The 15,886-nt window shown below is 36.1% G+C and overlaps 1 protein-coding gene and 1 pseudogene across 1 annotated transcript in view; one reads left to right on the plus strand and one right to left on the minus strand.

The window, feature by feature from the left end:
* Nucleotides 1-15,886, plus strand: part of LOC128313406 (uncharacterized) — a 37,149-nt gene that overhangs the window by 9,682 nt on the left and 11,581 nt on the right. The window contains exons 6-10 of the mRNA XM_053211849.1: nucleotides 6,044-6,148; nucleotides 6,801-6,854; nucleotides 7,229-7,333; nucleotides 15,022-15,075; nucleotides 15,782-15,886. Of these exons, the coding sequence (XP_053067824.1) occupies nucleotides 6,044-6,148; nucleotides 6,801-6,854; nucleotides 7,229-7,333; nucleotides 15,022-15,075; nucleotides 15,782-15,886 (423 nt within the window). The remainder of the gene's footprint in view (nucleotides 1-6,043; nucleotides 6,149-6,800; nucleotides 6,855-7,228; nucleotides 7,334-15,021; nucleotides 15,076-15,781) is intronic.
* Nucleotides 11,535-11,975, minus strand: LOC128313523 (iron-sulfur cluster assembly 1 homolog, mitochondrial-like; annotated as a pseudogene).

The raw sequence follows: 15,886 nt of genomic DNA on the forward strand, positions 1-15,886 counted from the left end.
TGGAAAGTCATGCACAATTCATACACATAAATTGTCACTTAGCCCCACAGCAAGTCTTTAAATTGATTTGCTAGTAAAAGGCTGAGTTATAGAGTTAGGATTGTCCTAACTGTAGCAAACTGATTGTCTCTAGTAAAACTTAAACTTTAATAAGTTATTGGTAGTACTAAGGGAGATCATGATAGGCTAAATCAGAAGTATATAATTAAGTAATAAAAAGAATATGACAAAATAAGAATAAAAATACATGAAAAGTACAAAGCACTGACAATCAGTGTTTTCTTATTCTCATGATCTTACATGGAAGCTGTCTACTTCATGCAATTTTCCGCTTGTTTTGAGGGTCTTGGATTTGGGGTCAGCAGGTGACTTATATGAACCACCTGCTTCTTGGACTCTCTGAAGAACCTCAGTTTGAGGTCTTTAATGTAATTTTCCAATTCTGATAATGTCTCCTAAATATTACCAGAAGTTTTTGTGTTCAAAAGACAGTGAAATTTCTGAATAATAGGCAAAACTTCTTGTATAATCATGAATAATTACCAAAAGAAAATATTTTGCCCTGCACTTGAATAGATAAGATGGAATGCTCTAGGTAGGTAACAGGACATCTAAAAGTTTGTTAACCACTATGTGTGCTATGGATTTTTGACAAAAGAGTGTTTCAACCCATCCAGAAAATAAACATAATATTATTAGTACATATTCATAACTCAGAAGCAACTATATAAAATCCATTTGGAAATGCCCAAATGGTCCCTTAAGGTATAGTTCTAATTCAGGGCTCAAGGTTACAGATTTTCCAGAATTATTTTTATTTCAGACGAGGCATGAATTGGTGATGTCCTCTAATATAATACAAAATATCTTAATCAGTTTTTAATAATGTGGCAAATTTGGGGCACCTGATTGAGCATCTGACTCTTGATTTTGGCTCAGGTCATGATCCCAGGGTCATGGGTTTGAGGACCACATCAGGCTCCATGCCTAGCATGAAGCCTTCTTGGGATTCTTTCTCTCTCTCTCTCTCTCTCTCTCTCTCTCTCTCTCTCTCTCTCTCCCCCTCTCTCCCTCTCTCTCTCAAAATAAAATTAAAAATACAGTAATGTGGGGTTTTTATTCCTACAGTGATATGTTGTTTTATGTAGGATTGTGGCAAATAATCAATTTGAAATGTATGCAAGGAGGTAAAAATCCTGGCTTTGCCAGATCTTATTGTCATGGATATTATAATCTGACCATTCCAAGTATTTCTTTACAAAATTGAAGTCAAATTTTGTAATTCTATAATGGAATCTTTGAATCTGATCCTACACATGTTTTTCTTATCTATAAGAGGTCACTCAAAAAGAACTTTAGTTTAGGGACGCCGGGGTGGCTCAGTTGGTTAAGTGTCTGACTGTTGGTATTGGCTCAGGTCATGATCTCGTGGTTCATGAATTTGAGCCCCATGTCCGACTCTGCACTGACAGCACAGAACCTGCTTGGGATTCTATCTTTCTCTCTACCCCTCCCCTACTTGCATGGGTGAGCATGCTCTCTCTCAAAATAAATAAATAAACTTTTTAAAAAAAACACGAACTTTAGTTTTTAAAAATGAAAAAATGAGCCACAGACGGGAAGGACATATTTGCAAAACACATATCTGATAAGGAACTTATATCCAAAATATTCAAAGAATTCTTAAAACTAAACAATAAGAAAACAACCCTAATTAAAAAGTGAACATGGGCACCTGGGTGTCTCAGTTGGCTGAGCATCTGACTTCGCCTCAGGTCATGATCTCATGGTTTATGAGTTCAAGCCCCGCATTGGGCTCTCTGCTGTCAGCGCAGACCCTGCTTCAGATTCTCTGCCCCATCTCTCTCTGCCCTTCCCTTGCACACTCTCTCTCTCATAAATAAACAAACATTTTTTAAAAAGTGAACAGAAGATCTGAATATTCACCTCACCCAGGAAGATATACAGATGGCAAAGAAGGATATGAAAAGATGGTCAACATCATATGGCATTAGGGAATTGCAAATGAAAACAATGAGAGAATGCTACGTACCTATTAGAATGGCTAACAAAAGGAACTCTTATTCATGGTTGGTGGAATGCAAAATGGTAGAGTCACTCTGGAAGACAGTTGGGCAATTTCTTACAAAGCTAAACTTAATCGGTATTACCATAAGATCCAACAGTTGCAAATTAGGTATTTACCCAAATGAGCTGAAAACATGTCTACACAAAAACCGCACACAAATGCTTATAGTAGCTTTATTCATAAGTGCTGAAACTTGGACGCAAATAAGATGACCTTCAATTAAAGAATGAATAAACAAATGGTGGTACCTTCACATAATGAAATATTATTCAGTTATAAAAGGAAATGAGCTATCAATCTATGGAAAGACATGAAGGAATCTTAAATGCATACTGCTAAGTGGAAGAAGCCAGTCTGAAAAGGCTACATACATATTGTGTTATTCCAACATATTACATTCTGGAAAAGGGAAAACTATAGAGACAGTTAAAAGATCAATGGTTTCCAGGAGTTTACGGGGGGTGGCATAGGAAGGAGTGATGGACACGAGAGTCACAAGGGAATTTTAGTTCAGTGAAACTATTCTGTATGTTACTGTAATCGTAAATACGTGACATATTGCACTTGCCAAAACCCATAGAACTGTATGATGCAAAGGGTAAACACAAAGGATATAGCTGGATCAGTAAGAGAAAAACATGTAGGCAGCTTCTAGAAGAATCTATGTGAAGGCTTCCTATGCTCTCCTTCTTATGAAGGGTCACACATAACATACTTTCCCTCCAGCAGCAAAAATGCAGTTTCATGTGTGTGCCCAGGGAAGCCCATTAAGCCCTCAGTGCCCAAGATTTTTTATTGGAGGCTTGTCACATAGGCACTCTCTGCCTAACAACTCTCAATATACCAGACTCCCAGAAGAAAAACAAATATTCACCATAAATCGCATTGTTTGCACAAGTCTAGGCACAGTGACTTAGGCTTATCAGTTGATATTGGAGGGAACATTCTGAAATCCGAGTTCCCGTATGCCAGCCAAGTGCCACCTGGCAAGCAGGCTCTTGTAAAGATCGCAGACTTAGGTTTGCTGTGTTAACTCTTTTCTGCACAGTCTATTTAATAAGACGATCTGCTACAGCATTCTCTCTAGTCATTATATCGTCTGTTTTACTGTGGACTTCTACCTTTATGATAGCAATTTCTTTGAGCAGCATCAAAGCACCAAGTAATAATTACTACAAAAGTATGTCACCTATCCTTTAGTTTTACCAGTTTGAAATCTCTAGAAAGGGCAATGTTCAGTCACTTGAACCAATATTATATCTGTTAAGGACTTGGATCTTTCAAGAGAAACTAAACTAATTATTCCATATTTAGCCTACTATGTCCCTTTTCACTTTTAAGACAAGACCCACCAACAAATAATATTAAATCAGAGTGTGGTACTGAAGTTTCCAAATGATCTGTTTAGGATATGGACACTTCTTGAACTACAGAAATTGTAATTACAGAAGTAGAATTCTTCTCCACCGGTGAAGGACATAGAGTCACTGGATTGAGAGTGATATGATAGTAATCATATCTCCACCATGGATAGTAATATGGGGAGAAAGTAGCAATAGTCCATTATTAGTAACCAACTAGTCAAAACAATATTGGATACTTTCAGGTAGCAGTAGAGATTATAATTGTATATAGTGCTGTCAGATTTAAATATGATCTTAATGTGAGATCTGAAGATGTTTTGACTAACTTTAGAAATGGCTGTTTCTCTGAAGCAAGGAGGATATAGCCAAGGCTACTGAATTAAGGGATAATCTATAATAAGCAATGGTCTTTGTGTATTGATGTGCTATGTTAATGCTCCTGAAGTGTCGCCTGACCTCATGCACTGATAATCTAGAATGAATCAATCTGACTCTTGTCTTGAAGGGTACTCTCTTTCTCAAAACAAAAATTTCACATAAAGGGCAGTTTATAGTTTAAAATTATTATTAAACATACAAAGAAACAAGTCACCATGAGTAAGACCCCCATAATGAACAACATTTAGCAGATGAGCAGAGATTGTAGATTTTGGTTTTTTTATTTTTATTTTTTAATGTTTATTTATTTTTGAGACAGAGAGAGAAAGAGAGCATGAACGGGGGAGGGTCAGAGAGAGGAAGACACAGAATCTGAAGCAGGCTCCAGGCTCCGAGCCTGATGCAGGGCTCGAACCCACAGACTGCGAGATCAGCACAGAGCCTGATGCAGGGCTCGAACCCACAGACTGCGAGATCATGACCTGAGCCAAAGTCGGACGCTCAACCGACTGAGCCACCCAGGTGCCCCGAGATTTTAGATTTTGGAATTATCAGACGAAAAATTATTAAATAAGCATGCTTAATATAGTTTAATAATCAAAAGAGAGGCTGGAACACATAAGTAAAGAGCAAGCAATTTGGTAAAGAACCAAAAAGACTTTTGAGAGGTGAAAATAGTAAAAATTTAAAACATTTGTCCGTTTCTTCCAGATTGTCTGGTGTATTGGCATATAAAATTTCATAATACTCCTTTATAATTATTTGTATTTCTGTGGTGTTGATTGTAATCTCTCCTCTTTTACTCATGATATTATTTATTTGGGTCCTTTCTCTTGTCTTTTTGATAAGTCTGGCTAGGAGGCTATCAATTTTATTAATTCTTTCAAAGAACCAGCTCTTAGTTTCATTTATCAATAATAGCCAAACTATGGAAAGAGCCCACGTGTCCATCAACTGATAAATGGATAAAGAAGATGTGTATATATACAGTGGAATAATACTCAGCCACCAAAAAGAACGAAATCTTGCCATTTGCAACCATGTGGATAGAGCTAGAGTGCGTTATACTAAGTGAACTAAGTCAGTCAGAGAAAGACAATACCAGGCATATAGCACAGAAAGACAAAGAAACGGAGACTATGAAAGAGAGGTTAAGAGACACCGAGGATAGATAAGAAAATCTTATATATATCTATTTGGAATTCCAGGAAGAAAAGAGAAAGAAAGCAAGACAGAGGCAATATTTGAAGAGAACTTTCCAGAACAGATAAATAGTATAAATCTAATGAAGCCAAGTGACTCCTAAGCAGAATAAATAAAAAGAAATTTATACTAGACATATGCACTTGAAATATGCAACATATCTAATTTGTGAACTAAAAGTTTAGGATTCTAGGCAGCAAACTTCAGAGATTCCCTTTACACTGATTTAAACAAAAGGCTTAATTAAACCAAAATTGTTTTTCCTTCTTAAACTTACCAAAGTATAATAATCAAAAGATTATTTACCATAAAAATAGTACAAAACAAAAATTACTGTGGAAGCCTGAGGCCCTGTTTTGAAACATACTTTTTAACAAGCATCACTATGTGTATTTTTATATATATTATATTAATTATTAATTCATATTAAGGCATATAATCTTTGTACCTTTCTAGATTTATGTGCCTAACATTATACTGCTCCTAACATAATTACAATTTCAAACCATCAGGAGAACTACTTACATTTCTATTTTGTGAAGAAAAGACCCAAGTTATTATTTTATTTTTTATATATTTATAAACCAGCCAAGGTGATAATAAATTTTAATTTTGGGGGGTGCCTGGGTGGGTCAGTCGGTTGAGTGTCCGACTTCAGCTCAGGTCATGCGTGATTTGATCACATTCATGAGTTCGAGCCCCACATTGGGCTCTGGGCTGGCAGCTCAAAGCCTGGAGCCTGCTTCAGATTGTGTCTCCCTCTCTCTCTGCCCCTCCCCACTCATGTTCTGTCTCTCTCTCTCTCAAAAATAAATAAACATTAAAAAAAGGTTTTTTTATTTTAATTTTTTTGTTTGTTATAGATTATGTGATTCTTAAGTACCGATGAAATTATCTTAATGGCACATGCGTAAAAATATTGCTAGTTAACAGCATTTGATTGTAATCAAACTCACTAATTTTGTGTTCTTCGCAAGTTCTTTTTTATCACCATTTCTGTCTTTTCTAGGAAAGCAAGTTGATGTCAGTGATGTAGACAGTGCTCTGAAAGACATGAAAGTTGAGGTCACAGACAAGGAATACTTTAATTTAGTAAAAACTCTACCAGTTGATGGTAAGGATTTAAAATATATATGTATACTTCAAGGGGTTTAGACTACTTGCCTGTGAGATTTTCTTCTAAAATGCTGTCAGATTGTTACAGGTTGTTTTGTTTTATTTAATCATTTTTGAAAACTTTTAGCATTATTTAGAATAATTCTAAATAATTATTTTAGAATAAAACTAAAATTTTAGTTTTTATTTTAGAATAAAAACTAAGTGACCCAAAAAATCAGGGTCATTTCATTTTCATTATGGTAATCAATAGCTATTTCCCTTAATCTTGCCAATAAGATAGGTGTATTGTTGTCCTTAGTTCCATTAATATTCCTGAGAGTAAGTGGAAAAATGTAAAAATGGAAAAAGAAAGAATGTAAGGAAAGAAGTCAGAGGTAAAAATAAATCAAATGAGATATGTTTTATAAGTTTTAAGTCACTAATCCTTGCCTTTTATGCAAAAGTGAATAAATTTGCCTCATTAAAAATCTTTCTCCAATCCAACTTTGTCACTATTTGAGAGGAAATTAGGTACATTTCAGAAAAATCATTAAAAAGTCTGTTTTTTTGAAATTATGGAAATAGGGGGAAAATTGTAGAATATTTATTATTTAGGTGAATCTCCCTTATTATTTTTCTCTGACCGTGAATCATGTCTTTTCTTGCAGCTGAAGGAAAGGTTTATCAAAAAAGGCTGCTGGATGGTGTGAAGGCTCTTCAAAGTGAGTGAGAAGTATGATGAGAAAGCAGATATATCTGTGATATTCTCTTATTTTTCATATACACTGATTTATTTTTATTACATTAAAAATTTCACATGTGTATTTCCCAATATTTATGGATATGTGATATATGCCATAAATCCCTAGGAAATTACCCAGCCCTTTTCAAACTTGCACTATGTTGATATGAACAAAAAGATAGTCTGAGGATGAGACTCTACATCTAGTCTTAAAATTGACCCTCCTTATACCGTTGACTAGCTTTTACTGGACCTTAAATTCTTCATGAGTAAAGTGATAACCATAATGTATATGAATTAGTAAGGAGATTTTCTGCATCTTGGTTGTTTTTATGATAATTTGTCTCTCCTAAGGAGGAAAGGTGGCTATGAATAACCTCGTCCCATTTCTGGAAAATATGGGGATTAAGCTGTCACACAAAGAACTTGAAGATTTTTCACAAAACCTACCAGTTGATGGTGAGCATTGCACATAAAAATGCATTCCCTTTAGGACAGCTTGGGTTTGAGAGTATCCATAGACCAGTGATAGTGTTTATTTAGTATCAACAGGGCATTTTTTAAAGGATGTGGCTGAATTCAAGTTTCACGTGAAAGTACATCCTGTCTCTTCTTTAAGAGAGTGTTCTATTATGAATAATGAAAATTGGTGAGAGTAATGACAGACCATTCTCAGATCAAAGAATGAAGAAGAAAATGAAAACAGAATGAGAAACATTTAAAAGAAACACTAAACAATAAGAGAACAGCCTATGATGAAGAATGATTCAAATTGACTAACGGTTGGGGTGCCTGGGTGCCTCAGTTGGTTGAGTGTCCGACTCGATTTCAGCTCAGGTCATGATCTCATGGTTCATGGGTTCAGGCCCTGCATCAGGCTCTGTGCTGACAGTGTGGAACCTGCTTGGAATTCTCTCTCTCCTGTTCTCTCTGCCCTTCTGCTGTTATCTCTCTCTCTCTCTCTCTCTCTCTCTCTCTCTCTCAAAAATAAATAAAAACATTTAAAATGTTTTTAATAAAAATAAATATAAAAAATAAAAATATTTAAAACATTGACGGATGGTTATTTCCAGTATATATGCCTCAGCTATTCTGATATAGCTAGAAAGACTAAAAAGGGATAGAGAGAAACATAATAAGAATTTTAAAAACATACTAGATATCAAGCATAATAATACTATTACAATATGTTATATATAACATGAGATTAAGGTGTTGAAAATATTAATAAAATGAACATTTTTCCAGCGTAAAATAAACAAATTACCTATGTTGAGCAAAGAAGTGAAAAAAATCGAGAGACCAATAATAATAATTGCAAAAACCTATCAAATAATTGCATCTATCAACTGTCCACCACCACCTGTCACTCTAACAAAAGGTGACAGGCACAGAGAGTTTTAGGAGTAAGTTCTTTCAAATCTTCAATTTATTTAAATCCTATCTAAACCGGTCCAGAGGATTCCAGTTTGAGATAATGAAAAAACCAAAATCTGTCTAGTTTTTCTTTCCTCCAATACCTAACAAAGTGAACAAGAACAAAGAGCTACAGGCAGAATTGAAGGTCTGATGGGAAGCCCAAGAATACCATCCCATGCACAGATCTGTGGTTTGGTTAAATGTCTTTACCGAGTTCATTCTACTTAACTAGAGCAGCGAACCCTGTTGGGACATTAAACCAAACCTCAGATATGGGAGCAGGGCTCACATATAATGAAAACCATGTAACATATCACCACACTCTCCGATTACAATAGAAGTGAGTAGAACAGTTTTCTTTAAATGCATCTAGCTGAAGGAAGCTAACTGGTCTGAGATGCTATCAAAAGAGCAACTAAATATTGTTACATTAAATCCTGAGAATAAAATGAAAATCTGAACACAACTGCTGAAGTATATGCAAAATGAAAAGAAAGGATATGGCAACAATTCTAGCATTAGCACAGCAGAGAAAAATAGCAAAAGAAAAATAAGGAAAGAAGATGGAATGGAAGGAAGACAGCATGCAAAAAACAACCCCATCTCGTAGTAATATAGTCAGTTTAACCTAAGGAACAACCAAAAAGAAGTACTTGACAATTAATTCATATTACGGAGCAATTTCATGGATTCAATAAAACTAGATCTCAAAATGAGAAGGTTACATAACACGGTGGCACCAAAAGAGACAGGGGCACCTGGATGGCTCAGTCAGTTAAGCATCTGACTTTGGCTCAGGTCATGATCTTGCAGTCCATGAGTTCAAGCCCTGCATCAGGCTCTGTGCTGACAACTCAAAGCCTGGAGCCTGTTTCAGATTCTGTGTCTCCCTCTCTCTCTCTGCCCCTCCCCCGCTCACGCTCTGTCTCTGAGAAATGAATAAACCTTAAAAAAATTTTTTTTTATAAAAAAAAAAAAAGAGAGAGACAAGGGTGCCTTGGTTGCTCAGTCGGTTAAGCATCCGACTTTGGCTCAGGTCATGATCTCATGGTTCAGTGAGTTCGAGCCCCTTGTTAGGCTCTGTGCTGACAGTTCAGAGCCTGGAGCCTGCTTCAGATTCTGTGTCTCCCTCTCTTTCTGTTCCTCCCCTGCTTGTGCTCTTCTCTCAAAAATAAATAAAACATTAAAAATGTTTTTTTAAAAAGAGAGAGAGAGACAAACCATGAAACAGATTCCAAATGATAGAGAACGAACTAAGGGTTGTGTCATAGACTCTTAGTCTAAAGTTCTCTTTTGACCAGCAAAAGAGTGGACACAAGATTAAAGCAAGAGATGGATAATGTCTGGGGAAAAGACAAGAGCCCCGAATAAGGGCCCTTGCCCCATATTTATTCAGATCAGTAGGCTTACACCCAAATGTAATGGCTGTGTACAAAGAGACAAACTAGGAACATTAACTTGGGGACGTGAGGGAAAAGGGGGATTTTGAAGATATACAGTGTTTGGGGTTTGGGTCAATATAAAACAAAATCTGGGCACCAGGCAGATGGGTAGGTGGTTGTTAACAACAGACAGGGGGCGCTCTTTATCATACCTGTTTATCTTTGCCAGCCTAGGGGATAAGGCAGATAGGGGAAATAACCTCAGGGTTAATAAGGCACCTTTTCTTACGTTAACCATCTCCCACTTTGGGCTGCTTTGCCTGCAGCACAGCGGTCCATAGTCCAATTCACCAATTTACCTAACCTGGCCCTATTCTTCTATGAAAGCAGATTTTCTGCTGTAGTACTAATTTGGGGGTGCTTCCATCCTGAATATCTAATCTTGCTCATTTCATATACCTATCAGGGGCGCCTGGGTGGCTCAGTCAGTTGAGCATCTGACTTCGGCTCAGGTCATGATCTCACGGTCTGTGGGTTCAAGCCCCATGTCGGGCTCTGTGCTGATAGCTCAGAGTCTGGAGCCTGCTTCGGATTCTGTGTCTCCCTCTCTCTCTCTGCCCCTCCCCTGCTCATGCTCTCTCTCTCTCTGTCAAAAATAAATAAACATTAAAAAAAAATTTCATATACCTATATATTGGGCACCTTTGCACCATACCTATTTTAGGCCTTTGCCTCTCCCTCTCTATTCTGGGACCTCTGCACCCCCTCTCTATTTTGGGGTGCCTTTGCTCCTCCCTATTCCTGGCACCTTTGTGCCTCCCTATTCTTGGGGTGTCTTTGCACCCCCCTATTCTTGGAGTGCCAATCTAGTTTACCCAAACTTGGGTGTGAGCATTTTATGACTTTGTATTTCTTTATGCCTTGTTAACCCATTGGTGTAAACCTGGGGGATTCCTAAGCTTATCCCCACAGGGTTGCTGGAGGGAAGGTGGGGAGGGTGGGCTAAATGGGTGATGGGGATTAAGGAGGGCACTTGTGATGAGCACTGGGTGTTGTATGGAAGTGATGAATCACTAAATTCTACTCCTGAAAGTAATATTACACTATATGTTAACTAACTGGAGTTTAAGTAAAAACGAGGGGCGCCTGGCTGGCTCAGTTGGTTTTAAGCATCCGACTCTTTTTTTTTTAATTTTTTTATGTTTATTCATTTTTGAAAGACAGAGAGAGACAGAGCACAAGCAGGTGTGGGGTGGAGAAAGAGGGGGACACAGAATCTGAAGCAGGCTCCAGGCTCTGAGCTGTCAGCACAGAGCCCAATGCGGGGCTCGAACTCACGAACCATGAGATGACCTGGTTAGGAAAATGCCAATGGATTTGCAGTCAGGCCATTCAACAGAGATCTAATGACTGCATACCTATTAAGAATCCATTTCCCAAAATCCTCTCAGAAAGGCAACTGTAATGGAATTAGTTCTAACAGAAAAGATTCAAGAGAGTTAAGTGCAGAGTAGGATTTTTTTCCTTAACAGAAAAGTGAGTGGAGCAGGTGAGTGAAATAGGTAAAGGGGATTTAGAGTAGAATTATCTTGATGAGCACTGAGAAATGTATAAAATTGTGTAATTAGGATATTGTACATCTAAAACTTACTGAATGTTAATTATACATGAATTTTTTAAAAGGAAGGGAGAAAGTAGAAAAATGACCCTCCAAAAGTGATGGCTTCTCATTTTCTGTCCTCTAAAAAGAATACAAATAACATCATCTAGAGTCTAACATAGTGGCTTCGTTTTCAAAATGCATCACTGTATTTTCCTCATAAGGCAGTTATACATTATAAACCTTAAGCATATAACAGTCACGTGATTTTTTCCGTAAGCCCGCAGACTTCCACAAGCCTCCAGGAGCTTACAGCCAGACTAGTCCCGAGGTTTCCCATATTAAAGCTTTCTCCACAGCCACAAGTTTCTTTTCTTGTTGGGGTTGTTGAACACAAACTCTTCAACTTAGACCAATTCTGTTCCTAAAAGTGTTAGCTGTGCTTTCTTTTTGATGAACACTCTGACTCCATCTTGAACAACGTCCCCATCGGAATCTACTTTTGTTTTGGTATATTGTAGAATATAAGAAAAGCTATTACAATCCCTGGTTTGAACACAAACTTTCACACCTATGTGTTCAAACTTATTTTTAAGAAGTTGTTTACTGCTGAAAGTGTCAGAGTAGGGGCAGGTGGGTCGGCCTGCATCTTCCTTTTCCTCACAGTCCAAACAGTGGCTTGGACTAACAAAGTTAACATCATCTTCTTGATGTTCTGGTGTCCTAGGCTGGCTATTGTATAATTTTCTAGGTAAAGTTTTGCATTTAATGCAATGGATTTATTTTTAGGTATTTTTTATACTATTGAAAATGGTATATTTAAATTTTTTTTCTTTTTCAGTTTGTTGCTGATACATAAAAAATATTGATTTTTGTGTAATGACCTTGTACCCAGCAACCTTTCTATACTTTTATAAATTATAATTATCTGAATATCCTCCTGAGTTTTCTACATATATAATTATGTTTCCAAATAATGGCAGTTTTCTTTCTTTTCTATCATTATGCCTTTTATTTCTTCATCATGCCTTACTACTTCAGTTAGAATTTCCAGTATAGTATTGTAAATGTGATGATAGCAGACATCCTTACCTCATTTCTTTTCCTTTTTTTCTTTTAGAGAGAGAGAGAGAGAGAGAGAGAGAGAGCGCACAAGTGGGGGCTGGGCAGAGGGAGAGGAAGGGAGAGAATCTTAAGCAGGCTCCATGCTCAGCACCACACCTGATGTGGGGGCTCGATCTTAGGACCATGAAATTGTGACCTGAGCTGAAATCAAGAGTCAGATGCTTAAACGACTGAGCCACCCAGGAGTTCCTACTTCATTTCTTTTTTTTTCTTTTTTAATTAAAAATTTTTTAATGTTTATTTATTTTTGAGAGAGAGAAAGACAGAACATGAGTGGGAGAGTGGCAGAGAGAGAGGGAGACACAGAATCTGAAGCAGGCTCTGAGCTGTCAACACGATGTGGGGCTTGAACCCATGAACCATGAGATCAAGACCTGAGCCGAAGTCGGATACTCAACCGACTGAGCCACTCAGGTGCCCCAGCCTGCCTCATTTCTGATCGCAAAGACAAACATTTCCATATTTCACCATTAAGTATTACCTTATTGAAGTTTTATATATATAACTTTTATCAGATTAAAGGAGTTCCCTTCTATTCCTATTTTGCTAAGAGTTTTGTCTTATTTCTTTCAACAATGTTTTGTAGTGTTTGAAGTACGATCTTTGTACTTCTTTTGTTAACTTTATTCCTAGGTGATTTATTCTATTTAGTGCTCTTCTAAGTGACACGTTCCTTACTATTATTTTTGAATTGCTTATAGCCATTACTTTTTAGTGTGTTGAGATTTGGCTTTATAATCCAGTACATGGTGATTTTTGCTAAATATTCCCTATGTGAAAAAATATGCATTCTGAAATTATTGGGTATGGTGTTGCCTATATCTCCATTAAATCAACTTTGTTAAATTTCTTGTTCAAATATCCTAAAGTCTTAAGGATTTAATATCTTAATATCTGCTTATTCTATTAACTACTGACAAAGATGTATCAAATCTCCCCCTGGGTGCCTAGATGGCTTATGACTCAGGTCATGACTCATAATTTGTGACTCTGAGCCCCACATCTGGCTCTGTGCAGACAGCGTGGAGCCTGCTTAAGATTCTCCCTCTCTCTGCCCCTGACCTCTGCTCGCACACTCTCTATCTCAAAATAAATGAACTTTAAAAAATTTCTCTCAGTGTAATTTTGGATTTTTATTTCTTATTATAATTTTATAATTTTCTTTGTTTTTTTTTTGAGACCATGCTAATACGAGCATACAAGTTTGGAATTATAACATCTTCATGGGGAATTAAACTTCTTTTTGTTATTACTAGAAAAGCTTTTTCTTAAAGCCTATTTTGTTTATGTTAATATTCCTACTCTACCTTTGCTTAGTGTTTGTATGGTCTATACTTATCCATCCTTTTACTTTTGACTTCTCTGAATCCTTAGATTTCAGATATTTTAAATTCTTAAATTTTAGAGCCTTAGATCACTTCCTTGATGAATTTTACCTAGCATATAAGTAAGAAATAATTTCCACGTTACTCAACTCTTCAAAAAACATAAAAACAAGAAACACTTGCCAGTTTGATTTATGGAACTATCATAATCTTTATACCTAAATTTGATGAAGACAACACAAAAAAGGAAAATCACAGGCTAATCTTTGTATAAACAAACAATGCAAAAATCCTAACCAATTAACATGCAAAAACCCTAAACAATTAGCAATCTGAAAATCATTTTTGCAATATTAGTGGTAATTATGAGATTACTGACATATTTGTGTTTAAATCTACTTTTACTGAATTCCTGTTTTTGTACCACATGTTCAACTTTCTGTTTCCTTCCATTCTTGCCTTCCTTTTGGACTAATTATTTTTCTTGTTAATTTAGAAGCCTCAAAGGTTATTGTAGAAATTACAATATGCATCCTTAATCTATCATAATCCGATTTTATTTTGGACTTTTATCCTCATTCAAGATGATACTGTTTTTGTTTTATACAATGTTTTCCCAGAATTATTTATATATTATCATTTCATTTCTTCTTATCCTTCCTTCCCTGTTGTCCTATATTGAAAGGCAACACTGAGAGCTAAGTCAAATAACAAAAAAAATTTCAGGCATCTGTATGCCTCAGTTGGCTAAGTGTCTGACTCTTGATCTCCGCTCAGGTCATGATCTCAGGGTTTGTGAGATCAAGGCCTGTGTCAGGCTCTGTGCTGCCAATGTGGAGCCTGCTTGAGATTTTCTCTCTCCCTCTCTCTCTCTGCCCCTCCCCTGCTTGTGTGTGTGCTCTCTCTCTCTCAAAATAAATAAACTTAAAATTTTTTTAATTAAAAAATTAAAAAAATATATTTTCAACCTGTACCTAAACAGTCATATAAAATTTTACAGCATCAGGAACCAAAAGAAATGTATAAATAGTTAACAGGAGAACAAAAAACCAACTATAAACAAAATAACAGAATCTGAATACAGGGGGAAAAACTGAGATGCATGAAACAAAGTGGAGGAAAAAACTGTAAAAAGCATTCTTATATCTAAGTAAATATGATGAAAAATGTAATATAATAGTCTGGAACTAAAATTCAAGATGATATCAATGTTCTAGTTGGGGGACAGGTATCATAAGTAGAGAAAGCAGAAGGAACAGTCTCATTGTTGGTCTGTGACTGCTTTTTGTCTTACAGGTGGTGGGAAGGTTGATCTGAAAAATGTGACAATGAAAATGAAAGAGTTTACAGGTGAGTTTCTATGACACTGAAACCCTAATGCTTTATAATAAATTATATTTAAATTTTTATATTCCTAGTAGTCTATTGTCCGTATTAATTTTGCCATTTTACCAAGTTATTATAAAATATAAAATATTTCTGCCTGATAAAATCCATTTGATCTTGGATTATCTGTTTGAAAAATAAACTATAAGACTTGCTTTTGATAACATGTCCTATGTACTGTACAGATTTTTTTCTCATATATGTATATATGTCTTTACCTACATGTAAACAGCTAAATTTTAGGTAAGCACATGAATAAATAAGGTAAAGTTTTGGAAAGCTCAAGATAATGTGGTTTTGTCAACGATCAACTACATAAGTCAGTATAAGATCTCCTGCCATAATCATTTCTTTTGGCAATTCATTATCCAATTTGGTAACTAGATTTTATTCTGTTCATTATCCCCCAAATTAAGGGAGCCTTTATTATATCAATAATTTAGGAACAAATTTGCTTTGACTTCTAATGACACACTGTATTTCCACATTCCATTTTACTTTCACTCTTTAATCCCCAACTGGGAATGATGCCATATAAGCTATTTTAAGTATAGTTAAAAGTACATATCATATAGGTCAATAACATTTTCTTATGAACCTCTTAAACTTACATAATACTGAGTAATTAATTTCTATAATTTTCACCTATAAACCTTCTGTATTTTCAAAGGAGAAAAGATTGATGCCACAGATCCAAAAAACATTCTTGGAGACATGGGGATAGAAGTCAACGATAAGGAATGTCTGGAACTACAAAAATTACTACCCGCTGATG

Source organism: Acinonyx jubatus, chromosome E1, assembly GCF_027475565.1.
Source record: "Acinonyx jubatus isolate Ajub_Pintada_27869175 chromosome E1, VMU_Ajub_asm_v1.0, whole genome shotgun sequence".
Lineage (NCBI taxonomy): Eukaryota > Metazoa > Chordata > Mammalia > Carnivora > Felidae > Acinonyx > Acinonyx jubatus.